Source organism: Chiloscyllium plagiosum, unplaced genomic scaffold, assembly GCF_037043375.1.
Source record: "Chiloscyllium plagiosum isolate Xiang-an unplaced genomic scaffold, Cpla_swu_hap1 HiC_scaffold_5, whole genome shotgun sequence".
Taxonomy (NCBI): domain Eukaryota; kingdom Metazoa; phylum Chordata; class Chondrichthyes; order Orectolobiformes; family Hemiscylliidae; genus Chiloscyllium; species Chiloscyllium plagiosum.
The window spans coordinates 132621566-132647047 of NW_028270143.1; the positions used below are offsets into that span (position 1 = coordinate 132621566).

Genomic DNA, 25482 nt, shown 5'->3' on the forward strand with positions numbered 1-25482 from the left:
CACCAAAATTGGAGGTGTAGTGGACAGTGAAGAGGGTTACCTCAGATTACAACAGGATCTGGACCAGATGGGCCAATGGGCTGAGAAGTGGCAGATGGAGTTTAATTCAGATAAATGCGAGGTGCTGCATTTTGGGAAAGCAAATCTTAGCAGGACTTATAGACTTAATGGTAAGGTCTAGGGAGTGTTGCTGAACAAAGAGACCTTGGAGTGCAGGTTCTTGGCTCCTTGAATGTGGAATCGCAGGTAGATGGGATAGTGAAGAAAGCGGTTGGTATGCTTTCCTTTATTGGTCAGAGTATTAAGTACAGGAGTCAGGAGGTCATGTTGCGGCTGTACAGGACATTGGTTAGGACACTGTTGGAATATTGCGTGCAATTCTGGTCTACTTCCTATCGGAAAGATGTTGTGAAACTTGAAAGGCTTTAGAAAAGATTTACAAGGATGTTGCCAGGGTTGGAGGACTTGAACTACAGGGAGGGGCTGTTTTCCCTGGAGCGTCAGAGGCTGAGGGGTGACCTTATAAAGGTTTACAAAATTATGAGGGGCATGGATAGGATAAACAGTCCAAGTATTTTCCCTGGGGTGGGGGAGTCCAGAACTAGAGGGCATAGGTTTAAGGTGAGAGGGGAAAGATATAAAAGAGACCTAAAGGGCAACTTTTTCCCTTTTTAGAGGGTGGTACATGTATGGAATGAGCTGCCAGAGGAAGTGGTGGAGGCTGGTACAATTGCAACATTTAAGAGGCATTTGGATGGGTATATAAATAGGAAGGGTTTGGAGGAATATGGGCCGGATGCTGGCAGGTGGGACTAGATTGGGTTGGGATATCTGGTCGGCGTGGACGGGTTGGATCAAAGGGTCTGTTTCCATGCTGTACATCTCTATGACTCTGACTGCTTTGAAGTGGTGTGGAGGTGACCTTATTGAGGTTTACAAAATCAGGAAGAGCATGGAATAGGTAAATAGACAAAGTTTTTCCCTCAGGGGAGTGTTTAGATTTAAGGCGAAAGGGGAAAGATATAAAAGGACCTAAGGGGCACCTTTTTCATTCAGAGGGTGGTGTGTGAACGGAAGGAGCTGCCAGAGGAACTGGTATAATGACAACATTTAATAGGCATCCGGATAGGTATATGAATGGGAAGGGTTTTGAGGGATTTGGGTCAAATGCTGGGATTAGGTTAGTTTAGGAGATCTGGTCAGCATGGATGGGTTGGACTGAAGGGCTTGTTTCTATGCTGTACATCTCTATGATTCTAAAACATAATTAGGGGAATCAGAATCTCCTCAGTGAGTCAAAATAAAACACTATCAGGCAGTGTTCTAGGTTACAAACCAGCCATCCATCCAACTGAACTAACGAACATTTAGCCCAATGTAAAGTTGTAATTGGCACAGACGTGAGTAACTGCAGGGGCTCTCTGCCGGCCACAGGTGGCGCTGATGGCAATCGATTGGACCCTGCTGCCTGGAGGGAAGCTCTTGCCGCTGTTTGTACCTTGTTGTCGTGGAGGCCGGAAATACGTGCGCGGCGGTATACTGTCCGGGTGGACCGGCTTCCGGTCTGAGGCGGGAGGTGTCAGTTCGAGGGGTGAAAGGAGCAGCCGCAGTTTCCCAGCTCGGGGGTGAGTGAGGGCTGAGGTTAAAGCCCACCTCTTCCCTACCCCACGGACGGCCAGGCCCGGCCCGGCCCGTGCTGGCCGAGGCGATGTCGTGGGAACCCGCGGTCTGACTGTGTCCCCATCAAACCGTTCCCGCCGCCCACGAATGTTCGACTGTGAGGGGCATCACAGGGTGGCTGGCACCCCCTGACCCTACCTCTGCCCCTGGAGACCCGCAGGGAATTGCCATTATGCCCCCATTGCCCTTGTGTGGGGTAAACGTTGAAAATAGGTGCAGGAGTGGGCCACTCGGCCCTTCGAGCCTGCTCTACCATTCGCTATGGTCACGCGATCTCAGTGTCCCATTCCCGCCCTCTCCCCAAACCTCTTCATCCCTTTAGCTGCAATGGCCACGTCCAGCCCCCTCTTGAATATATCTAGTGAACCAGCCCCATTATAAAATCATGAGGAGCATGGATAGGGGCGGCACAGTGGCTCAGTGGTTAGCACCAGGATCCCGGGTTCAGTTCCAGCCTCAGGCGACTGTCTGTGTGGAGTTTGCACGTTCTCCCCGTGTCTGCGTGGGTTTCCTCCGGGGGCTCCGGGTTCCTCCCACAGTCCAAAGATGCGCAGGTCAGGTGAATTGGCCATGCTAAATTGCCCGTGGTGTTAGGTGCATTAATCAGGGGGAATGGGTCTGGTGGGTTACTCTTCGGAGGGTCGGTGTGGACTTGTTTCCACACTGCAAGGAATCTAATCTAATCTTAAACACGTTAGGCAAGGTCTTTTCCCTGGGGTGGTGGAGTCTAGAATTAGAGGGCATAAGGTGAGTGGGGAAAGGTTACATTTAAAAGGAATCTGGATGGGCCCAGAGGGATGTGGGCCAAATGCTGGCAAATGGGACTAGGTCAGACTAGGTTAACTAGGTCTGGTTGGCATGGACAAGTTGGACCAAAGGTTCTGTTTCTGTGCTGTACATCTCTATGACTGTACGAAGAAATTCTTCCTCATTTCAGTCCGGAATGGCTTACCCCTTATTCTGAGACTGTGACCCTTTGTTCTGGACTTCCCCTAAACCAAGAACATTCTTCCTGCATTTAGCCTGTCCAGTCCCATCAGGATTTTATATGTTTCTATGAGATTCCACCAACCAGTGGAATTCCAGTGAGTACATGTCCAGTCTTTCCTCATATGTCTGTCCTGCCGTCTCAGGAATCAGGAGAAAGTGAGGACTGCAGGTGCTGGAGATCAGAGCTGAAAAATTGTTGCTGGAAAAGCGCAGCAGGGCAGGCAGCATCCAAGGAGCAGGAGAATCGACGTTTCGGGCATAAGCCCTACTTCAGGAATCAGTCTGGTCGACCTGTGCTGGATTCAGACAAACTTTTTTACACAGGGTGGCTCGTGTGCGAAATGAACTTCCCAAGGAAGTGATAGATGTGGGTACAATTGCAATGTCTAAAAGACATTTGGATGAATACATGAATAGAAAAAGGATATTTGGAGGGATATGGGCCAGGAGCAGGCAGGTGGTGCTAGCTTAGTTTGGGATTATGTTTGGCATGGACTGATTGGACCAAAAGGTCTGTTTCCATGCTGTATGACTTGAGAAGACCAAAATTGCACATAACGCTTGAGGTGTGACCTCACTGGGGCCCTGTATAACTGCAGCAAGAGATTGCAATATAGGGTGCTGTTTGATATCCCCATTGCCCTGTGTGATCTATTACAGGACTCTACCTGATATCTCCATTGCCCTGACGCTGAATATTATTGGATGTTCTGGTTTGAGTCCTGGGAATCACTGACGATTTACTGAAGAGTATTAGCTGCTTGAGATAATTGTACACAGCTCTTTACAGGGCACATTGAAAATGTTGCTTTTCTGATTATACTCAAACTTGCCACATTGCTACAGCAGATACCAAATCTGTTCACAAAGCTGCTTACACTGGTCTCAGCAACAGTAGACTGAAGTTCCCACAGAGTTGCAGGCTGTTGTGTCTTTTACAGGTTTATCTGTGAGAAAGCTGTAATGATACAACACAATAGCATGCTTTGTGCCTACCCTTTGAAGCCCCATTAATGTTATATTCAGCTGTTCCCAGTTATTGTATGTACCTATGATATAGAGTCATTTACACCTCAGAAAGTGACCATTCAAGTCCCATGTTATCCCTTCACAGTGTTATCTAGTAAGTTCTCCCCTCTCCTCAATCCCTGTAGCTCTGCCAATTAATTTCATTTCAAATTCATTCAGCGTCTCCACTTTACCACCCTCGTGGGCAGAGATTTCCGGGTCGTTTCCACTCAGTGTGTAAAAAGAAAATTCTTCCTCTGCTCCCATTGTGTCTTGTCTAAATGGTGAAGCTATGTTCCCTTCAACCACTCAGGACAGCTTTTCTTCCTCTACCTTACTGAAACCTACAATAGTCTTGTAAGCTGATCAAAAATCTCCTTTGCTCGAAGAACAGCAGCCCCAACTTTTCAACTTCTCCACTCCAACCCACCAAAAATAAGCTCACTGATATCATTTTAGTTCTGTTCTTGGTATGTTGCTGGCAAGGCCAGAATTTATTTTGAATTATTGTTGAACTGAGTGCCCTGAGGACATTTAAGAGTTGGTCCTGCGTAAGTGCAGAAGTGTGGCATGCTGCCTCACAGCGCCAGGGACTTGGGTTCGATTCCAGCTTCAGGCGACTGTGTGGAGTTTGCACATTCTCCCTATGTCTGCGTGGGTTTCCTCCAGGTTCTCTGGTTTCCTTCCACAGTCCAAAGCTGTGGAGGTTAGCTGGATTGGTTAAGGGAAATGTGGGGATAGGGTGGAGAGCTGTCTCATTGCCTACTGAATGGATTCCATAATTTCTTTCCCTAAAGGACATTAGTAAACCAGATGGGATTTTAAGACAATCCACAATAGTTACGTGATTGCCATTGGTCTAGTGTATTATTGAATTCATGTTTCACCATCGGTCCCAATGGGATTCGAACCCAGATCATTTGCCTGGGGTTCTGGATTGGCATTACTACCTTCTCCCACCACCACTGCCTGCCCATCTACTCTGTGAATACAATCTAAAATATACACATTTCTAATCTCATGTCCATAGTGCAGTAGCTGAACAATCTATAACATGGAGTGGGAAATATCTGATATTAATAAATATTAATATCTGATATTTTAAACACTAATTACATGTACACCTCTTCATCCAAGACCACAGCCACAATGACATCACTGACCCATACCCTAAGGATCAAACCTTACCATGTTAATCATTGCCTTTCCTTCCTTTTGTTTGCTTTCAGAGTGGGGACATGTCAGTATAGCCACAGTGTGCCTCTTCCTCTAGTATCACTGAGTCAAGTTGCAGAAATGGGTCTGCTCTCAGATCCAAACCGCCGGCAGGTGCTGACAAACCTGCTCACCAGGATGAACACGCCGCTGTGGTGAGTAGCAGTGTAATAGTGGGCTCGGGTAAAAATAAACCTCAAAACTAGGAGCAGGAGGAGGCCTTTCAGCCCTATAAGCCTGCTGCACTATGCAATATAGTCACAGCCCAATTACCTGTTCCTGCCTTCTCTCCATACTCTTTAATCCCTTTACAAGTGAAGAAACATTTACTCTATCTAACCTCGTGCTGGGCCTGTCCTGGGAGTGTTTGAGGGGACAGTGTAGAAGGAGCTTTACTCTGTATCTGACCCTATGCTGTCCCTGTCTTGCAGGTGTTTGATGGGGTGGATGGTGATTTTGTTTATTTGCTGAAGTTGACTGCTCTTTTTGCTGATGAGGGGATGATCTGTTGGTTAATGACCAGCTATTTCTGATTCTCTCTGTGTTTTCTCCTTGCTGCAGCTTCATGTGCTACATCGCTGGGGTCTCCTGGTTCATGGGCCTGGCCTTTGAACCCTTTATCCTGCGAATGTACACATCGGAAAATGCCATGGGCTCCACCATGGTCGACGAGAACTTTGTCTATGGTGACAGGGCACTGTCCTATGCCCGGGAATTCTCCGCCCATGGGAAAAAGGCCGGGTAAGAGAAGCTGGAGCCAGTGTTTGTCGAGTGTGACCTGAGAAGGTGGGAGCTCATATTTCTGTTTATCCAGGAATGAGTTTGGACTGGCAGTGGGTATGACTGAACAGGGTGGGCTGGAATCAATGTTAATGAGGACCAAGGAACTAATAAAGCAAAGGAGAAGACGATGAGGGGGTAAACTAGCACAAAACATAAAAACAGACTGTAAAAGCTTCTGAAGGTATGCAACAAAGATTAGCAATGACTCGTCATTGGGGATCTGTCACAGGTGGAAATGTGTTGCTGGAAAAGCGCAGCAGGTCAGGCAGCATCTAGGGAACAGGAGAATCGACGTTTCGGGCATTAGCCCTTCTTCAGGAAGAAGGGCTAATGCCCGAAACGTCGATTCTCCTGTTCCCTAGATGCTGCCTGACCTGCTGCGCTTTTCCAGCAACACATTTCCATCTCTGATCTCCAGCATCTGCAGACCTCACTTTCTCCTCAAAGATCTGTCACAGGCAAAGTCAGGACGATGTATGATGGGAAATAGGGAAATGCAAGTGAATAATTGGGTAATGCCTGCTTTCACCAACAAATATACAAAAAGATTCCCAGAAATAAAGATCCAAGGGACTCATAAGAATGAAGGGACTAACCATAAGGAACAGGAGCAGATGTGCACCATTTGGTCTGCGCTGCCAATCAATGAGGTCTTGGCTGATCTGATCATCCTCAGCTCCAGTCTCCTGCCTTTTCTCCATAACTCTTGATTCCTCCAATGATTAAAATTCTGTCTCTCTCAGCCTTCAATGTACTGAATGACACAGCCTCAACAGCTCTCTGAGCTAAAGAATTCCACAGATTCACAACCCCCCGCGAGAAGAAATACCTGCTCATCTCTGTCTGAAATGGGTGACCCCCTTACACAGAGGTGATGCCCCCTCGGGGGAACGGCCTCTCCACATCTCCCGCTGGCAAGTCCCCGAAGTTTCAATAAGGTCACCTCTCAATCTTCTAAACTCCAACAAGTTACAGGCCCAACCTACTCCACCTCTCCTCATCAGGCAGTCCCTCCATAACCAGGGTCAGCCGAGTGAACCTTCTCTGGACTGCCCCCAGTGTCAATCTCCCTCTCCTGAGGAAAGGGGCCCCAGACTGCCCACGGTATTCCAACTGTGTTCTGACTGGGGCCTTTCGTAGTTTTAGCAAAGCCTCCCAACTTTTAAAGTGCACTCCCTTTGGAAGAAAGGCCAACATCCCATTTGTCTTCTCTGTTTCCTCCCCAAAGAATTCTAATAAAACTGGAAAGATTATTATTAATAAAAGAGTAAGGTTGGTAAAGTTAATGGAAGGTTAAAAATTGAAAATTGACAATTCCCCAGGTTCCTATGATCTATCTTCCAGAGGTGTTTTTCTTTTGTTTAAGGGACATGGGCATCGCTGGCTGGCCAGCACTTATTCCCCATCCCTAGGCATAGAGTCATACAGCACGGACACATGAGAGGGGAAAGATTTTAAAAAGACCTAAGAGGTAACTTTTCACGCAGAGGATGTTGCGTATATGGATTGAGCTGCCAGAGGAAGTGGTGGAGGCTGGTATAATGACAACATTTAAAAGGCATCTGAATGGGTACATAAGAAGAGTTTAGAGGAATATGGGCTTAGTGCTGGCAAATGTGCTAGATTAATTTAGGATATCTGGTCGGCATGGACAAGTGGCACCAAAGTGCCTGTTTCCATGCTGACTCTGTAAAGGATGGAATTTCTCAACTCCCCAGCTATTCACTGATCCGAGGAGAAGACATTTCTTTCTACCTTAGTTTTAACAGAGTGACCTCTCATTGTGTAGCTGTGTCCACCAGTTTCAAATGCCCAACCAGTGAAAACATCACTGTGACCAGTGGGGATACTGTAGCTGTGACTAGTGGGGATACTGTAGCTGTGACCAGTGGGGATACTGTAGCTGTGACCAGTGGGGATACTGTAGCTGTGACCAGTGGGGATACTGTAGCTGTGACCAGTGGGGATACTGTAGCTGTGAGCAGTGGCGATACTGTAGCTGTGAGCAGTGGGGATACTGTAGCTGTGAGCAGTGGGGATACTGTAGCTGTGAGCAGTGGGGATACTGTAGCTGTGAGCAGTGGGGATACTGTAGCTGTGAGCAGTGGGGATACTGTAGCTGTGAGCAGTGGGGATACTGTAGCTGTGAGCAGTGGGGATACTGTAGCTGTGAGCAGTGGGGATACTGGAGCTGTGAGCAGTGGGGATACTGGAGCTGTGAGCAGTGGGGATACTGGAGCTGTGAGCAGTGGGGATACTGGAGCTGTGAGCAGTGGGGATACTGGAGCTGTGAGCAGTGGGGATACTGGAGCTGTGAGCAGTGGGGATACTGGAGCTGTGAGCAGTGGGGATACTGGAGCTGTGAGCAGTGGGGATACTGGAGCTGTGAGCGGTGGGGATACTGGAGCTGTGAGCGGTGGGGATACTGGAGCTGTGAGCGGTGGGGATACTGGAGCTGTGAGCGGTGGGGATACTGGAGCTGTGAGCGGTGGGGATACTGGAGCTGTGAGCGGTGGGGATACTGGAGCTGTGAGCGGTGGGGATACTGGAGCTGTGAGCGGTGGGGATACTGGAGCTGTGAGCGGTGGGGATACTGGAGCTGTGAGCGGTGGGGATACTGGAGCTGTGAGCGGTGGGGATACTGGAGCTGTGAGCGGTGGGGATACTGGAGCTGTGAGCGGTGGGGACACTGGAGCTGTGAGCGGTGGGGACACTGGAGCTGTGAGCGGTGGGGACACTGGAGCTGTGAGCGGTGGGGACACTGGAGCTGTGAGCGGTGGGGACACTGGAGCTGTGAGCGGTGGGGACACTGGAGCTGTGAGCGGTGGGGACACTGGAGCTGTGAGCGGTGGGGACACTGGAGCTGTGAGCGGTGGGGACACTGGAGCTGTGAGCGGTGGGGACACTGGAGCTGTGAGCGGTGGGGACACTGGAGCTGTGAGCGGTGGGGACACTGGAGCTGTGAGCGGTGGGGACACTGGAGCTGTGAGCGGTGGGGACACTGGAGCTGTGGCCGGTGGGGGTACTGGAGCTGTGGCCGGTGGGGGTACTGGAGCTGTGAGCGGTGGGGACACTGGAGCTGTGAGCGGTGGGGACACTGGAGCTGTGAGCGGTGGGGACACTGGAGCTGTGAGCGGTGGGGACACTGGAGCTGTGGCCGGTGGGGGTACTGGAGCTGTGAGCAGTCGGATACTGTAGCAATCAGTGCTTTGACCCAGCGTTTCATCATCTGTAACAACGACTGAGATGTGGAGACCAGTTGCAACATTTCCATATTTGGAGATGATACAAATCCTGGTGGGAATGAGAGTCACGAGAGGGCTGCAGAGAGGTCTTAGGGGATTTCAACAGACTGAGTGAGTAGGCAAAAGTGAGGACTGCAGATGCTGGAGATCAGTGTCAAGATTACAGTGGTGCTGGAAAAGCGCAACAGGTTAGGCAGCATCCGAGGAGCAGGAAAATCCACATTTCGCGCCAAAGCCTGTCATCAGGAATGAGGCAGGGAGCTTCCAGGGTGGAGAGATAAATATTTTTTTTTGGTTGGATTTGGAGCAGAGGGATTGGAGGGCTGCGGGTTGTAAGTGAGAGGTTGGAATGGGGGAAGGACGTAGACAGTTTGAGGTGGTTAATGTCTCGGCGGCAGTTGGAAATGAAGAGGTCGAGAGCAGGTAATAGGCCAGCGCGGGGTGTCCAGGTGGATGGAATGCGTTGGAGGTGGGTGAAGGGGTCCTCGGAAGGTGGGCGGGAGTCCTGATTGAAAAAGTAAGCTCAGAGGCGGAGGGAGTGGAAGACTGAGTGAGTAGCCAAGAAGAAGAGTGCATGGGAAATATCTGTGTAGTGTGAGATTTTACACGTGGGTCAGAGGAACTGAGGAGCAGAGTATTCCTTATGAAAGAATGGGAAGTGTTGATGTCCAAAGGAACCTGTCATTGAAGGCCAGAATGTAGGTGCAGCAAACAGCATGGATATTGCTGTGCTTGTGGATGTGCAGAGGGATCTTGGAGTCCATATACATAGATCCCTGAAAGTTGCCACCCAGGTGGATAGTGCTGTTAAGAAGGCATACGGTGTGTTAGGTTTCATTGGTAGAGGGATTGAGGTCAGGAGCCGCAATATCATGCTGCAACTATACAAAACGCTGGTGCGGCCAGACTTAGAATATTATGTACAGTTCTGGTCGCCATATTTTGGGAAGGATGTGCTAGCATTGGAAAAAGTGCAGAGGAGATTTACCAGGATGTTGCCTGGTCTGGAGGGAAGGTCTTATAAGGAAAGGCTGAGAGACTTGAATCTGTTCTCGTTGGAAAGAAGAAGGCTAAGAGGGGATTTGATAGAGACATTCAAGATGATCAGAGGATTAGATCGGGTAGACAGTGAGAGTCTTTTTCCAAGGATGATGACATCAGCGTGTACGAGGGGGCATAAGTACAAATTGAGGGGTGATAGATTTAAGACAGATGTCAGAGGCAGGTTATTTACCTAGAGAGTGGTAAGGGCGTGGAATGCCCTACCTGCTAATGTAGTCAACTCAGCCACATTAGGGAGATTTAAACAATCCTTAGATAAGCACATAGATGATTTTGGGATAGTGTAGGGGGACGAGCTGAGAATAATTCACAGGTCGGCGCAACACCGAGGGCCGAAGGGCCTGTTCTGCACTGTATTGTTCTATTGCAAGACGATGAGAACAGGAGCAAACAAATCCTGCTTCACTTGTAGAGAACACCAGTGAGATTGTACTTGGAGTGCAGTGCTGTCTTAATTCCTCAGCCCAAGGTCATACTTGCTACAGGAACAGCAGATGTTCAGATTGATTTCCCAAGTGGACGACTGGGCCTACATTCTTCAAAGGCAGCGAAAGGCCCCCAAATTTACAACGTTCCCAAAGCAATAACAGTCGATTCAGAAAGAAAGTTTGCCCTGGCCGTGGGCTCAAGAAACAAGGGACAGTCTCGAAATAAAAGGCAAATCCATTGAAGGCCAGATGAGGAAGAACATCTTCTGACAGGGTAAAGGTTTGGATTTCTCTACCCCAGAGAGCTGTGAAAGCTCACTCATTCAGTAAGGTCAGGACAGACTGATAGATTCCTAGTTGATTATGATATCAAGAGATCTGGGGCTAGGAGTAGAGTATCAAAGTCTAGAATTGCAGAAGAGTCTGGAGGGGCTGAGTGGCTTATTCATACACTGCATGTTCCTCATGTGGTCTTGTGGATCTGAGGTTTGGGCGTCTGGTTTGCTGCTAGGTCAGGTATCTGAATAGTTTGGAAGTGGGATGGATGTCATTGGATGGGGGTTACTGGGGCGGAGGTGCAGAGTTGTCAGCTGGAACTGGAAAAGGTGACAGTGCATACGGAGAGTTTAGAGTTGAAAATAAGCTTTGAGCACAGTGGTGTCCTGTTCTAATTGCAAAACTTTCCTTCACTTCAGGGAGATGCCTGTGGAATGGCTTGTGAAGACCATGAGTGGCCTGGGGCTGGAGACCCATACCCAGACCTTCTCCCGAACTCTCCCCTTCCCCGATGAGATACGGGAGAGATATGTAAGTAACTGACCCTTGTAACATTAGGCAACTGGGTGAAAGCACAGTGATACAGTCTGGAGGCAATCTCAGCAATCAGTGCGCTTCTCCCTCCACACTGCCTGCTTCCCTGGGTACTCTACTCTTACATCCTTCCCACCACTGTGGTGCCAAGTCAGGATAAGCAGATATCAAGAAGTTTACTGTATTATTCTGTCCAGTTATTATAGTTTTTTATTAATTTATTTACCTCAGTGTAAATATACTTGTTGTTCAATTGAATGACCACACAAAATAAAGTTTATAAAGTCATTCACAGAAAGAGGGGGAGGGGAGAAATCATTTTAAATAGTGAGAAAGGGGCAGCACAGTAGCTCAGTGGTTACCACTGCTGCCTCACAGCGCCAGAGACCCAGGTTCGATTCCTTCCTCGGAGACTGAGTGGAGTTTGCACATTCTCCCCGAGTCTGCGTGGGCTTTCTCCAGGTGCTCCGGTTTCCTCCCACAATCCAAAGATGTGCAGGTCAAGTGAATTGGCCATGCTAAATTGTCCATAGTGTTCAGGGGTGTGTAGGTTAGGTGCATTAGGCAGGGCTAAATGTAGAGTAACAGGGTAGGGCAATGGGTCTGGGTGGGTTACTCTCTGGAGGGTCAGTGTGGACTTGTTGGGCTGAAGGGCCTGTTTCCACACTGTAGGGATTCGATTCTATAAAATATCAACAGTTGATTTCGAGTCGATTTCTCCTGAAATACCTCAATGTCCAAGTATTCAGCAGAGGGTGTGAGTGTGAAGGCTGTCTGCTGTTAGTTTTATTTCAGGCAAAGTTGCATTATTATTTCAGTGATCTACGCTGTAAATAGGATATAACAGTGCAGTATACATCCCCTGCGTTATGGTTCTATTACTTGTGTGTTTTTACATTGTTTATGTGGACCTCTTGACGATCTGGAATATTTGACCATCCGGGTGTTGGATGGACAAAAATGTTGTTGTAATTTTGCTGAGAGAAGCTGCTGGTACAGCGAAAACCAACTGCTGGTTAAATTGTGTAGTCGTTTGATTCTCAAGTGGTCTTTTGAGAGAGACGTCAAAAATCACAATGGAAAGATTATTGGTCACACGTCAAAAAAAAAACAGTAGAAGGATGTTAATATAAACCATCTGATAGGAGAGAGAGAGAGAGAGAGAGAGAGTTACCCTTGAGGGAAGGAAGCTGCCATCCTTACCTGGTCTGACTGACATGTGACTCCTGACCCACACCAAAGTGGCTGACTCTTAACTTCCTTCTGGGATGGGGAGTAAACGCCGGCCCACCCTGTGATGCTCCCATCCCGTGAACGAACAGAAAGAAAAGGGAGACGAGAGAAAAAGAGAACAAGGAGAGAAGCGAGAGAGAAATTATATTTATACTGAGTTTCAGAAATACCATAAAGTACAGGGAATTAAAGTGTTTTGCTACAGATTTAATTATGAAATAATAGTTTAACAATTAAATCCATGTTGGATTTTTTTGTTTCGAAGGAGTAACATGTTTGAAGAGGTTGATGATAATAACTGTGGACAGTTTAAAGAGGCAGGTGTTTATGGCCTGTGCCACTGGGAGTGTCAGGAGAGTTAGTGATCCCAGGGATGATCCGCTGCTGTTTGTACCATACCCTGCCAGGAGTCACTTATTCCCACTTTCCCGTTGAAACCACAGATGGTGAAAGGGACCAACGTGTACGGAATTCTTCGGGCGTCGAGGGCAGCAAGTACAGAATCGATCGTGCTGAGCACTCCAGTAGGGATTGGACAGAACAGCCAGGCGGCTGGCCTGCTCCTGGCTCTGGCTTCATATTTCCGAGGTGAGGGGAGCGCCTCGCAGACACTGCCTGACAGCCCTGACCCCCCCACTCCTCCCAACAACTCTTTTCTCTCCCCCCCCCCCCCCCCCCCCAACCCGGTCAATCCCTAACCCCCGCCCCGACACTCCCCAGTGGGACAGTGTACAGGAGGCTTTACCTTTTATCTACGCCATGCTGTCCCTGTCCTGGGAGTGTTTAATGGGGATGGTGTAGAGGGAGCTTTATTCTGTATCTAACCCCGTGCTGTCCCTGACCTGGGAGTGTTTGATGGGGGATGGTGTAGAGGGAGCTTTATTCTGTATCTAACCCCGTGCTGTCCCTGACCTGGGAGTGTTTGATGGGGGACAGTGTAGAGGGAGCTTTACTCTGTATCTAACCCCGTGCTGTCCCTGACCTGGGAGTGTTTGATGGGGGACAGTGTAGAGGGAGCTTTACTCTGTATCTAACCCTGTGCTGTCCCTGTCCTGGGAGTGTTTGATGGGGATGGTGTAGAGGGAGCTTTACTCTGAAACTAACCCCGTGCTGTCCCTGACCTGGGAGTGTTTGCTGGGGACAGCGCAGAGGGGGCTCTGATATGTTTTGAACACAAGCTCCTTACGGCTGTGTTCAATGGGGAGGTGGTTTGGGCCCACTCAGCTGGGGGAGGGCATGAGGGATTAATTCTTGGACTGAGTGCAGTCTGTGCTGCTGCAGCTGATTGACTGGGGAACGGTCTTCAAACAGCCAAGTAGCTAACCCCACACCCATTGCCCTTGTGACAGTGAGACAGGGAGTTTATCAGTGGATGGTTGCTGTTGTGTGTTGAACATTTCCTGATAGTGTTTCTGTCCCAGGTCAGATTCACTGGGCCAAGGACATCATTTTCCTTTTCAACGAACATGACATGATTGGGATGGAGGCTTGGCTCGAAGCTTACCACGATGTCAATGTGACAGGTAAGGGAAGCTCCCTCTGCCTCGGCTCATTTTTCAAATCCTCCCAGAGCACGTTCCTGCTGCTGCCATGATCGTCTGCAGCCAAATTGTCTGACCCCGCCTGACAGTGTGGCACTCCCTCAGCACTGACCCTCCAACAGCGCGGCACTCCCTCAGCGCTGACCCTCCGACGGCACGGCACTCCCTCAGCACTGTCCCTCCGACAGCGCGGCGCCCCCTCAGCGCTGACCCCTCCGACAGCGCGGCGCTCCCTCAGCACTGACCCTCCGACAGCGCGGCGCTCCCTCAGCACTGACCCTCCGACAGCGCGGCACTCCCTCAGCACTGACCCTCCGACGGAGCGGTGCCCCCTCAGTACTGCAGTGGGATTGTCAGCCTGGATTATGGATGTGGACATTGAGATGTTTCTGTCTCGGTGCAGATATTAACTCGTCCGTGATGGAAGGCCGTGCCGGATCGATCCAGGCCGCCATCACCATTGAGATCAGCAGTGACGTCGTGACCAGCTTCGATATCAGTGTCGAGGGGCTGAATGGGCAGCTGCCGAACCTGGACCTGGTGAACCTCTTCACATCATTCTGCCAGAAGAATGGGGTACTGTGTACCATCCAGGGCAAGGTGGGTCCTCCCAGCCCCAATGGGAGTGTGGGGAGGGGAGGGGAGGGAAGGGTCACCACCAGGGCTGAGCTCACTTGGAGTCAGCGGGCTGGCATACCTTTAGAAACCGGAGCCCCAGAGGTTGGTAGGGAGCAGTGGGTGGGGTGCCCAGGGTGGATGAGCGGGACAGGGGCCGGGGGGAAATGAGATGCAGCATTGGGAGCAGATCCGGGTTCAATTCCCGACTCAGGCGACTGACTGTGTGGAGTTTGCACATTCTCCCCGTGTCTGCGTGGGTTTCCTCCAGGTGCTCCGGTTTCCTCCCACAGTCCAAACGATGTGCAGGTTAGGTGAATTGCCCATGCTAAATTGCCCGTAATGTTAGGTAAGGGGTAAATGTAGGGGTATGGGTGGGTTGCGCTTCGGCGGGGCGGTGTGGACTTGTTGGGCCGAAGGGCCTGTTTCCACACTGTAAGTAATCTAATCTAATTGGGAGCGACATGTGGGCTGGGAGAGCGGGATTGGGGCCAGAGTCAGGAAACGGGGGAGTTTGGCGGGGGCGGAGTTGGGGGGTGCTGGGGAGGGGAGCAGGATGCAGCAGGGATAGGGAGACGGGTTGGGTGTTGCTGAAGGACTGTGCACTGGGACCTGGTGAGTCTGGTATGTGATGCTGGCCTGTGGTGTGTTGCAGTTACCGCGCCTGGATGGAGAGACCCTGGAGGGTTATATTCACTCACTGCACACCATGCTGCTGATGGTGCTGAAACAGGGCTCTGGGAAATCCCAGGGCGACCACGGCCTCTTCCTGCGATACCACATTGAGGCAGTCACCATCCGCGGCATCAACAGCTTCCGTCAGTACAAGTTCGACATGGTCACTGTTGGCAAGTGAGTGTCACTGCTGGTTACTGGTAATCTGCACTAACCAGAAACCTGGGTAATCATGAACTTGACTAACCGACCACCTGGTTACTAGTAATCTGCACTAATCAGAAACCTGGGTAATCATGAACTTCACCAACCGACCACCTGGTTACTGGTAATTTGCACTAACCAGAAACCTGGATAATCATGAACTTGACTAACCGACCACCTGGTTACTAGTAATCTGCACTAATCAGAAACCTGGGTAATCATGAACTTCACCAACCGACCACTTGGTTACAGGTTATCTACACTACCCAGAAACCTGGGTAATCATGAACTTCACTAACTGCCCACCTGGTTACTGGTTATCGACACTAACCAGAAACCTGGGTAATCATGAACTTGACTAACCGACCACCTGGTTACAGGTTATCTACACTACCCAGAAACCTGGATAATCATTAACTTCACTAACTGCCCACCTGGTTACTGGTTATCTACACTAACCAGAAACCTGGGTAATTATTAACTTCACTATCTGGCCACCTGAGTAATTGTTACCTTTACTAACTGACAGCCTGTTTAACCACTGCCTTCACGAAACTGCACCCTGGTTACTCGTTACCTTCACAATTAGTTCCCTGGTCAATAGCTTCCTTCAATATCCATCATCGTTATTCAAGATCTTCACCAACTCCGTGCCGGGTTAATCGCTCCATTCACTAGCCAGCAACCTCGTTATTCACTAACTTTACTAACCGGCAGCATAGTTACCTGTCACTTTCACTAATGAGCAATCTGGTTAATTGTTGCACTCACTAACTAGCAGTCTAATTGATTGCAATATTTACTAACCAGTGTTCTGGTTATTTGTTCCCTCACTAAATGACCACCTGATGTTTTATCACTAATTAGCTGCCCTGTTTAATCTCTGATTTCACTAACCGTTTACCCTGCTTAATGAAACCTGTGTGTATTGACTGCTTCTTCTCTGTGCTGTAGAGTGTTTGCAGGGGATGGTGTACTGACTGCAGTCTCTGTGCTTAGAGTGTGGGAGGGGATGGTGTACTGACTGCAGTCTCTGTGCTTAGAGTGTGGGAGGGGATGGTGTACTGACTGCAGTCTCTGTGCTGTAGAGTGTGAGATGGGATGGTGTACTGACTGCAGTCTCAGTGCTGTAGAGTGTTTGCAGGGGATGGTGTACTGACTGCAGTCTCTGTGCTGTAGAGTGTGAGATGGGATGGTGTACTGACTGCAGTCTCTGTGCTGTAGAGTGTTTGCAGGGGATGGTGTACTGACTGCAGTCTCTGTGCTGTAGAGTGTGAGATGGGATGGTGTACTGACTGCAGTCTCTGTGCTGTAGAGTTTGTGAGGGGATGGTGTACTGACTGCAGTCTCTGTGCAGTAGAGTGTGTGAGGGGATGGTGTACTGACTGCAGTCTCTCTGTGCTGTAGAGTGTGAGATGGGATGGTGTACTGACTGCAGTCTCAGTGCTGTAGAGTTTGTGAGGGGATGGTGTACTGACTGCAGTCTCAGTGCTGTAGAGTGTGAGATGGGATGGTGTACTGACTGCAGTCTCAGTGCTGTAGAGTGTTTGCAGGGGATGGTGTACTGACTGCAGTCTCTGTGCTGTAGAGTGTGAGATGGGATGGTGTACTGACTGCAGTCTCTGTGCTGTAGAGTTTGTGAGGGGATGGTGTACTGACTGCAGTCTCTGTGCTGTAGAGTGTGAGATGGGATGGTGTACTGACTGCAGTCTCTCTGTGCTGTAGAGTTTGTGAGGGGATGGTGTACTGACTGCAGTCTCAGTGCTGTAGAGTGTGTGAGGGGATGGTGTACTGACTGCAGTCTCTCTGTGCTGTAGAGTTTGTGAGGGGATGGTGTACTGACTGCAGTCTCTGTGCTGTAGAGTGTGAGATGGGATGGTGTACTGACTGCAGTCTCTCTGTGCTGTAGAGTGTGAGATGGGATGGTGTACTGACTGCAGTCTCTGTGCAGTAGAGTGTGTGAGGGGATGGTGTACTGACTGCAGTCTCTGTGCTGTAGAGTGTGAGATGGGATGGTGTACTGACTGCAGTCTCTGTGCTGTAGAGTGTGAGATGGGATGGTGTACTGACTGCAGTCTCTGTGCAGTAGAGTTTGTGAGGGGATGGTGTACTGACTGCAGTCTCTGTGCTGTAGAGTGTGAGATGGGATGGTGTACTGACTGCAGTCTCTCTGTGCTGTAGAGTGTTTGAAGGGATGGTGAGGAAGCTGAACAACCTCCTGGAGAAGCTGCACCAATCCTACTTCTTCTACCTGCTCCCATCTCTCTCACGGTTTGTCTCCATTGGATATTACATGCCCGCCTTCGTCTTCCTGATCCTCATCCTGCTGCTCAGAATATCCTTTTCAAACCCATGTTATTAACCTTGCTGCTCCTTCCACCAGAAAGCATACTGAAGTAGGCTATCATCCCATCCATCATTCAATGAGATCTTGGCTATCGGAGGGTCAGCAGTAAAGGAGAGCCGCACAGTCGGAGGGGTAGTGCTGAGGGGGTGTTGCACAGTCGGAGGGTCAGTGCTGAGGGGGTGTTGCACAGTCGGAGTGTCAGTGCTGAGGGGGTGTTGCACAGTCGGAGGGGTAGTGCTGAGGGGGTGTTGCACAGTCGGAGGGTCAGTGCTGAGGGGGTGTTGCACTGTCGGACGGTCAGTGCTGAGGGCGTGCCGCACTGTCGGAGGGTCAGTGCTGAGGGCGTGCCGCACTGTCGGAGGGTCAGTGCTGTGGGAGCGCCGCACTGTCAGAGGATCAGTGCTGAGGGAGCGCCGCGCTGTCGGAGGGGTCAGCGCTGAGGGAGCGCCGCGCTGTCGGAGGGGTCAGCGCTGAGGGAGCGCCGCGCTGTCGGAGGGGTCAGCGCTGAGGGAGCGCCGCGCTGTCGGAGGGGTCAGCGCTGAGGGAGCGCCGCGCTGTCTGAGGGGTCAGCGCTGAGGGAGCGCCGCGCTGTCTGAGGGGTCAGCGCTGAGGGAGCGCCGCGCTGTCGGAGGGGTCAGCGCTGAGGGAGCGCCGCGCTGTCGGAGGGGTCAGCGCTGAGGGAGCGCCGCGCTGTCGGAGGGGTCAGCGCTGAGGGAGCGCCGCGCTGTCGGAGGGGTCAGCGCTGAGGGAGCGCCGCGCTGTCGGAGGGGTCAGCGCTGAGGGAGCGGTATGTTGCTGGAGGTGCTGTCTTTTGAATAAGGCACTAAACCCATGTCCCACTGGATAAAGAGTTGCTCAGTAATATCTGGAAAAAGAGAAGAACTCTGTCAGTGTGACTAACACAGGATCGGGGCATTCGAGTCTTGCAGTTTGTTGAATCATTGTTTTGGCTGCCATGCCAGCTGGGACTGTCCTTCAGCTGCTGTGTTGTAGTTTGTGACGTGCTGAGGGTGGGAATGTTAGCTGCGAATTGTCTTTCTGCAGCGAGTCGCCACCGCTGAGCACTTTGTGCCTGAGAGTTTTCCTCAATGTCTTCCTCACGCTCTTGACCTGTGGATCCGATTGTCCAAGGTTCCCGTCTCTACTCAGGACTGTGCCAACGAGGTACTGTGTGTGGGGAGGGTGGGGGCAGGGGTGACGGTGATGGGGTGAGGGAGGGAGGGCAGGGTCAGTATGGGCACCACAGGGGTCAGGCCGCAAATTCAAGCCCCAAATGTGACCCTCACTGAGCGGGACGAAGGGGAGGGTTACAGCCCTTTGGGCCCCCGTGCCTCATTCCTTCCGAGAGTCTCTGAATTGTTGCAGCACAGTATGAGGCCATTCGGCTCAGAGGCCCTGCATTGAGCATGGTTACCGAGCGCCAGTCTGCTACCTTCTCTCCATATCCCAGCACACCACTTCAATACAAATGGCCATCCAACAACCCTCTGGAATACCTCAATTAAACCTGCCACCCACAGTATTCCTGGCTGTGTCGCAGGGTAGAGGAATTTGGGATCGTTCAGCGGAGGGCCCAGGGTGGGGTGGGAGAGGAAGGAGGCGGGGGTCAGGTGAGCCAAATGATGCCCAAACCCAATTTTCCCCCTCCCCTCCCTGTCCTCAGCGGTAGCAACCTGATTGTCACTGAACAGGACACTGACATGGCTGCTCCTGGGATGTTGCTGTGCACAATCCATTGTCACCCCCCACCACCTCCACCCCCTTCGGTAATCCAAACGGTGCCCCGATCGGACAGTCATTGACTGGGCAGGCTGAGAGGTTGGGGTTGACTCCTGGCTAATGGGGTGCATCCTTAGTCTGTCGCAGTCCCTTTGAGTTTGTAGGTTCACCCCCCCCACCCCCACAAAGTTTGTAATCACTCCTGTTCCTTCACTCCAGAATGTGAGACCAAGTTTCCTGTCAATCATGACTCCGATTTTTATCTGCCATGTCATGGGTCTTGCCCTCTACTACGTGCCACTCCTGTGCCAGGGAAGAGCGACAGACCATTTCCCCGTCTCAGACACTGAAGCTGTCGTACTCACTTCCATTGCAATCTATGTGGCCGGACTGGCACTACCCCACAACACCCAGAGGTAGGACACAGCGTCCGGGCAAGGGCAATCAAACACACTCAGAGGTTCGGAGGGAAGAAGCAGGACTGAGAGAGAGAGAGAAAAATCAGGACATTCACGAGAGAGAGAGCAGGCCACTGGAATCAGTGACAGGAGAGAGAGAGAGAGAGCAGGCCACTGGAATCAGTGACTGGAGAGAGAGAGAGAGAGAGAGAGAGCAGGCCACTGGAATCAGTGACTGGAGAGAGAGAGAGAGAGAGCAGGCCACTGGAATCAGTGACTGGAGAGAGAGAGAGAGAGAGAGCAGGCCACTGGAATCAGTGACAGGAGAGAGAGAGAGAGAGAGCAGGACACTGGACTCAGTGACAGGAGAGAGAGAGAGAGCAGGCCACTGGACTCAGTGACAGGAGAGAGAGAGAGAGCAGGCCACTGGAATCAGTGACAGGAGAGAGAGGGAGCAGGCCCCTGGAATCAGTGACAGGAGAGAGAGAGAGAGCAGGACAATTCAGTGACTGGAGAGAGAGCAGGACAGTGGAATCAGTGACAGGGGAGAGAGTGAGCGGGCCCCTGGAATCAGTAACTGGAGAGAGTGAGAGATACAGGGCAATGGAATCAGTGACGGGGGGAGAGAGTGAGCAGGACACTGGAATCAGTGACAGGAGAAAGAGAGAGAGAGAGCAGGACAATTCAGTGACTGGAGAGTGAGCAGGACACTGGAATCAGTGGCGGGGATAGAACGGTGAATATTCTTAGTCCTTTGATGATATGGGACGCTTCAAAAGAACATCCCTTCAAGGTGAAGAGAGAATTTTGTCTGTACAAGAGGAGAGTGCTGATTGGTTGTTAGGTGGATGCTGATCGGTGGTGGTAATGTCCTGTGAAATGAACCTGCGAATGGCTGCTGGGTTTTGAGCTGAAGCTGTGACACCATGTGCAAACAAACAGCTCTGGCATCATGTGACTTTCTGCTGAGGGTGTCCTGACTGTGTGAGTTGTTGTGATGAGGCAGGCACTGTCAGAAAGGGCAGCAGGAGCCCAGTCAAGAAGCCCTTCCAGAAGGCAAGCAACGCAACTCCAGCAGAGCTGTGTGGGAGGGAGGGAGGGAAGGGCGAGGCTGGGTCTTACTGAGGCACTGTTTCAGTGAAACAGCAGACGCAGTGGGAGGAGTGGCGGTGGGTGGTTTCTGATGCTGTGAAGTTGCTGGGTGTTTTGCATTGACATGGAGCCTGTGTACTGTGTTGTTTTCCCGACAGTGGCTTGCCGACTGAGTTGGCTGCCCATGGCTGGATGACTCTGAAGCTGATCTCTGTCCTGTACCTGGCTCTCCTCCTGGGCTGCATCACCTTGATCAACTTCTCTCTGGGCTTCATCCTGGCTGTGACCCTCGTCCCAGCGGCTGCCCTCGCTGAGCCTGCACCCCACAGGTAAGGGACATGGGGGGAGGGTGATCATCCAGGGTTATAGAGGCATAGAGATGTACAGCACAGAAACAGACCCTTCGGTCCAACCCGTCCATGCCGACCAGATATCCCAACCCAATCTAGTCCCACCTGCCAGCACCCAGCCCATATCCCTCCAAACCCTTCCTATTCGTATACCCATCCAAATGCCTCTTAAATGTTGCAATTGTACCAGCCTCCACCACTTCCTCTGGCAGCTCATTCCATACATGTACCACCCTCTGTGTGAAAAAGTTGTCCCTTAGGTCTCTTTTATATCTTTCCCCTCTCACCCTAAATCTTTGCTGTCTTGTTCTAGACTCCCTCACCCCAGACCAAAGACTTTGTCTATTTATCCTATCCATGCCCCTCATAATTTTATAAACCTCTATAAAGTCACCCCTCAGCCTCCAGGGAAAACAGCCCCAGTTCCAATCCAATCTGTGTGGCAGGGACGATTGGATAGGGCTTGGGGAGTGGGTGGGTGGTGGTGGTGGTGAACCACTCTGTGAAGGAGCCAGCACAGTCACTGAGGGCTGAGTGGCCTCCCAGGAGCTGTTACAATTCTGAGGAATCGAAAGGATTGTTCTGGTTGAAAGATTTGCAAGTGACATCGTACCTTTGAGAAGTGGGGCATCCGAGTGAGCGACTGGAACGGCCAATCGCATTTCTCCCGAATTAAATCCCAAACACGTCTCCGGTTCCTGCAAAACTACAGGGCCGTCAGCTCCCTGTCTCTCCTGTGCAGAAAACCACATCTCAGTCCACAGTGACCCCCACCAGGTCAGAGTCAATCATTCACAGCAATGTCCAGCCAGAAGTGTCAAGTGGATAATCCATCTCGGCCTCCTCCACTGGTCCCCAGCGTCACAGATACCAGTCTCCAGCCAATTCGATTCACTCCACATGTGCATGATAACATTCCAGCAATAATACTGAAGACTTGTGCTCCAGAACTGGCCTCTCCCCTAGCCAAGCTGTTCCAGTACAGTTACTACACTGGCATCTACCCGACAATGTGGAAAATTGCCCAGGTATGTCCTTTACACAAAAAGCAGGACAGATCCAACCGGCCAATTACCGCCCCATCAGTCTCCTCTCGATCCTCAGTAAAGTGATGGACGGTGTCAGTAATAGAGCTATCAAGCTGCACCTGCTCAGTGACGCCCAGGGTCACTCAGCTCCTGACCTCATTCCAGCCTTGGGTCAAACATGGACAGAAGAGCTGGATTCCAGAGGGGAGGGGAGAGGGACAGACCCTGACATCAAGGCTGCATTCAACCGAGTATGGCATCAAGGAGCCCCTGGCAAAATTGGAATCAATGGGTATCGGGGGGCAACACTCCACTGGTTAGAGTCAGGCCTGACACGTAGGAAGATGGTTGTGGTTGTTGAAGGTCAGTCACCTCAGCCCCAGGACATCTCTGCAGGAGTCCCTCAGGGGAGTGTCCTCGGCCCAACCATCTGCAGCTGCTTCATCAATGACTTTCCCTCATCAGGCTGGCACGGTGGCTCAGTGGTTAGCACTGCTGCCTCACAGCGCCAGGGACCGAGGTTCACTTCCAGGCTCGGGAGACTGTGTGGAGTTTGCACGTTCTCCCCGTGTCCGTGTGGATGTCCTTCAGGTGCTCCAGATTCCCCCCACAATCCAAAAATGTGCAGGTTAGGTGGCTTGGCCATGCAAAATTACCAATAGTGTTCAGGGATGTATCGGTTAGGTGCATTAGTCAAGGGAAATCTGGAGTAGCGGAATTGGTGTGGGTGGGTTACTCTTCAGAGGGTTGATGTGGACTTGGGCTAAAGGGCCTGTTTGCACGCTGCAGAGATTCTGAGGTATAAGGTCAGAAGTGGGGATGTTCGCTGATGATTGCACAGTGCTCAGCACCATTCGCAACTCCTCAGATACTGAAACAGTCCGTGCTCAAATGCAACAAGATCTGGACAATATCCAGGCTTGGGTTGACAAGTGGCAAGTAACATTCGCGCCACACAAATGCCAGACAATAACCATCACTAATTAGAGGCACTCTAACCACCACCCTTGATATTTAATGGTGTTACCATCACTGATTCCCGTACTATCAACATCCTGGGGGGTTATCATTGACCAGAAACTCAACTGGGTTCGCCATATTATTTCAGTGACTACAAGAGAGGGTCAGAGATGGGAATACAGCAGGGAGTATCTCAGCTCCTGACTCCCCAGAGCCTGTCTACTATCCACATGACCCAAGTCAGGAGGGCGATAGAATTCAAGGCTACAGCAGATTAAGAAGGCAGCTCACAGCCACCTTCAGTTCAGGCTATAGAATAAACTCTGGCCCAGCCACATTCACAATCTATCAATGAATTTTTAGAAAGGTGATTGTTCCCTCTATCCAAATAGTGTTTTTCACACACAGTTCCTGCATTCCTCAATATTGAATACTTTCCAGAACAATTTGTTTTTATTTACCAAGACAGGATAGCAGAATTCCTTCCCTAAACTGGACTAGATGGATCAGATCATTTCATTCCTGATATTTAGTCCAGATTTAAATGCACTCTGTTTCTGTAGTGGGATTCTGACTCAGTAGTCCATGTTTCTGCATGGGTTTTCCCCGCAGCAGCATGGTGTGTTCACCCACACGTGCGGTTCTGGAAGATAGTTCACCACCAACACCACTTTAAGAGCAACGAAGGATGGACAATAAATGCAGCAGCAATCCCTGCGAGCCACGCCTGAATTAAAAATTAATCCAACTTCGTAAGAACTCTGCTTCTATTCCTGGTGTTTAATTATAATTAGGTTGAGTACAGCACAATCTTCACATTCCTCTGAAAATGACACTGTAAAAAAGGGATAATTTTTAACCAGTTGCTTAGATTTTGAATCTTCAAACAGTTTGCAGTTTTAATTATTGGATGTTTGTATTTCAAGTGAGTTCAGAGCTTTTCCCTTGGCTTGGGAATAAACATTTCGATCCTCACTTTGTGATTTTCACAGTGCCTCTCTTTGTTGCCTGCCTCCTCCACAGGACGCTGAAAGCCCTGTTCCTTATCCTGATGTCGCCGATCACTATCTTGCTGATGTGTATTTACCTGTACCATGAACTGGCCGAATACCCTATCACTCTGCTGGAGTGCTGGCAGCTCCTCCTGCAGGCTGTGGCTGAGTCCATTCTCGATCACCATCTGTACAGCTCCATCGTTTACCCCTTTGTTGTCTTCTTCATCTACCCCTGCTGGCTGCTGCTGTGGAACGTGGTCTTCTGGAACTGAGGGAGTGCACACATCGCCCTCCACGGCCTTGCCTAGGAAGATACACACCACCCCAAGGGTGACGTGGTCGAAGGCATGATGGGTTAGAAAGACAGCAGACTGTGAGGGTCTCCTATTGAGTAACATTGGGTTTCATTCTGGGGTTTCTGATGTTTTAATTTGACTGCATGGGATGATGGGGAAGAGGGGGGAGGGAGTCAGAAAATAAGACATCTCAGGGTTGGGGGTTGTGGGGGCTTGGAGGCACCGATCACTTGGAGAGGGAAGAAAAAGGGGGGGAATTGAGGTCAGCACGAGGTGTCTGGTGACTGGGTTACAAAAGGAAATGGGCGAGTGAAATGAGCTGAGGACTGAAGGGATCAGGAGGGACCAAGTGGAGTTCTCAGGGGAGGTGCTGAATAAGGAAGTTTGTCATGATCTGGGGAGACCAAACCTCAACATTTCCACTTGGGGATAGAATGAACCTCAGCGTAAGTGAAAAGGAGAAGTGTCTAAGTCTTTATATCACCGAAGAATATCCCCATGATGTCTAACCCCACCTGGTATCCAATAAGGCTTTCAAATCATATCCAGCACCAAATACAAGGTTTTAATGTAACTTTTGGATGTGTGTGTTTGGGTTGAGTAAGGAACTGTGTGACCTTTACACAGATCATTACTTCCTGTTGGGGCTGGTTTGAAGTCAGAAACACATCTAAATGAAATGACTAAATGTTTCTCTTTCACTGAATTCACTACTTCACTGCTGAGTTTATAATGTGAAAAATTGTTTCTTGTGTAAATAGTTGATTGGATTTTTAAAGAAAGGTGAGAATAAAAACAGATAAATATT

The 25482-nt window shown here is 50.3% G+C and overlaps 1 protein-coding gene across 2 annotated transcripts; it reads left to right on the top strand.

The window, feature by feature from the left end:
- Positions 1–1564: 1564 nt before the first annotated feature.
- Positions 1565–25482, top strand: gpaa1 (glycosylphosphatidylinositol anchor attachment 1). Of its 2 annotated transcripts, none has more exons than XM_087987685.1 (13): positions 1565–1625; positions 4908–5048; positions 5455–5634; positions 11107–11218; positions 12898–13042; positions 13876–13977; positions 14399–14595; positions 15266–15462; positions 17671–17824; positions 18938–19000; positions 19775–19971; positions 21204–21374; positions 24407–25482. In XM_087987685.1, the coding sequence occupies exons 2-13, from the start codon at positions 4975–4977 to the stop codon at positions 24648–24650; spliced, it is 1836 nt and encodes a 611-aa protein (XP_087843811.1). In that variant the 5' UTR covers positions 1565–1625; positions 4908–4974; the 3' UTR covers positions 24651–25482. The 2 variants fall into 2 exon arrangements, with proteins under 2 accessions (XP_087843811.1, XP_087843813.1); XM_087987687.1 differs by lacking the exon at positions 1565–1625 and adding an exon at positions 2816–3037.

What these genes read in the sequence shown, in the direction of transcription:
- gpaa1 (XM_087987685.1), top strand. Translation starts at nt 4,975, where the DNA reads ATGGGTCTGCTCTCAGATCCAAACCGCCGGCAGGTGCTGACAAACCTG. An exon ending in AGGATGAACACGCCGCTGTG is followed by an intron (nt 5,049 to 5,454) that starts GTGAGTAGCAGT and finishes TCCTTGCTGCAG; the next exon opens with CTTCATGTGCTACATCGCTG. An exon ending in GCCCATGGGAAAAAGGCCGG is followed by an intron (nt 5,635 to 11,106) that starts GTAAGAGAAGCT and finishes CCTTCACTTCAG; the next exon opens with GGAGATGCCTGTGGAATGGC.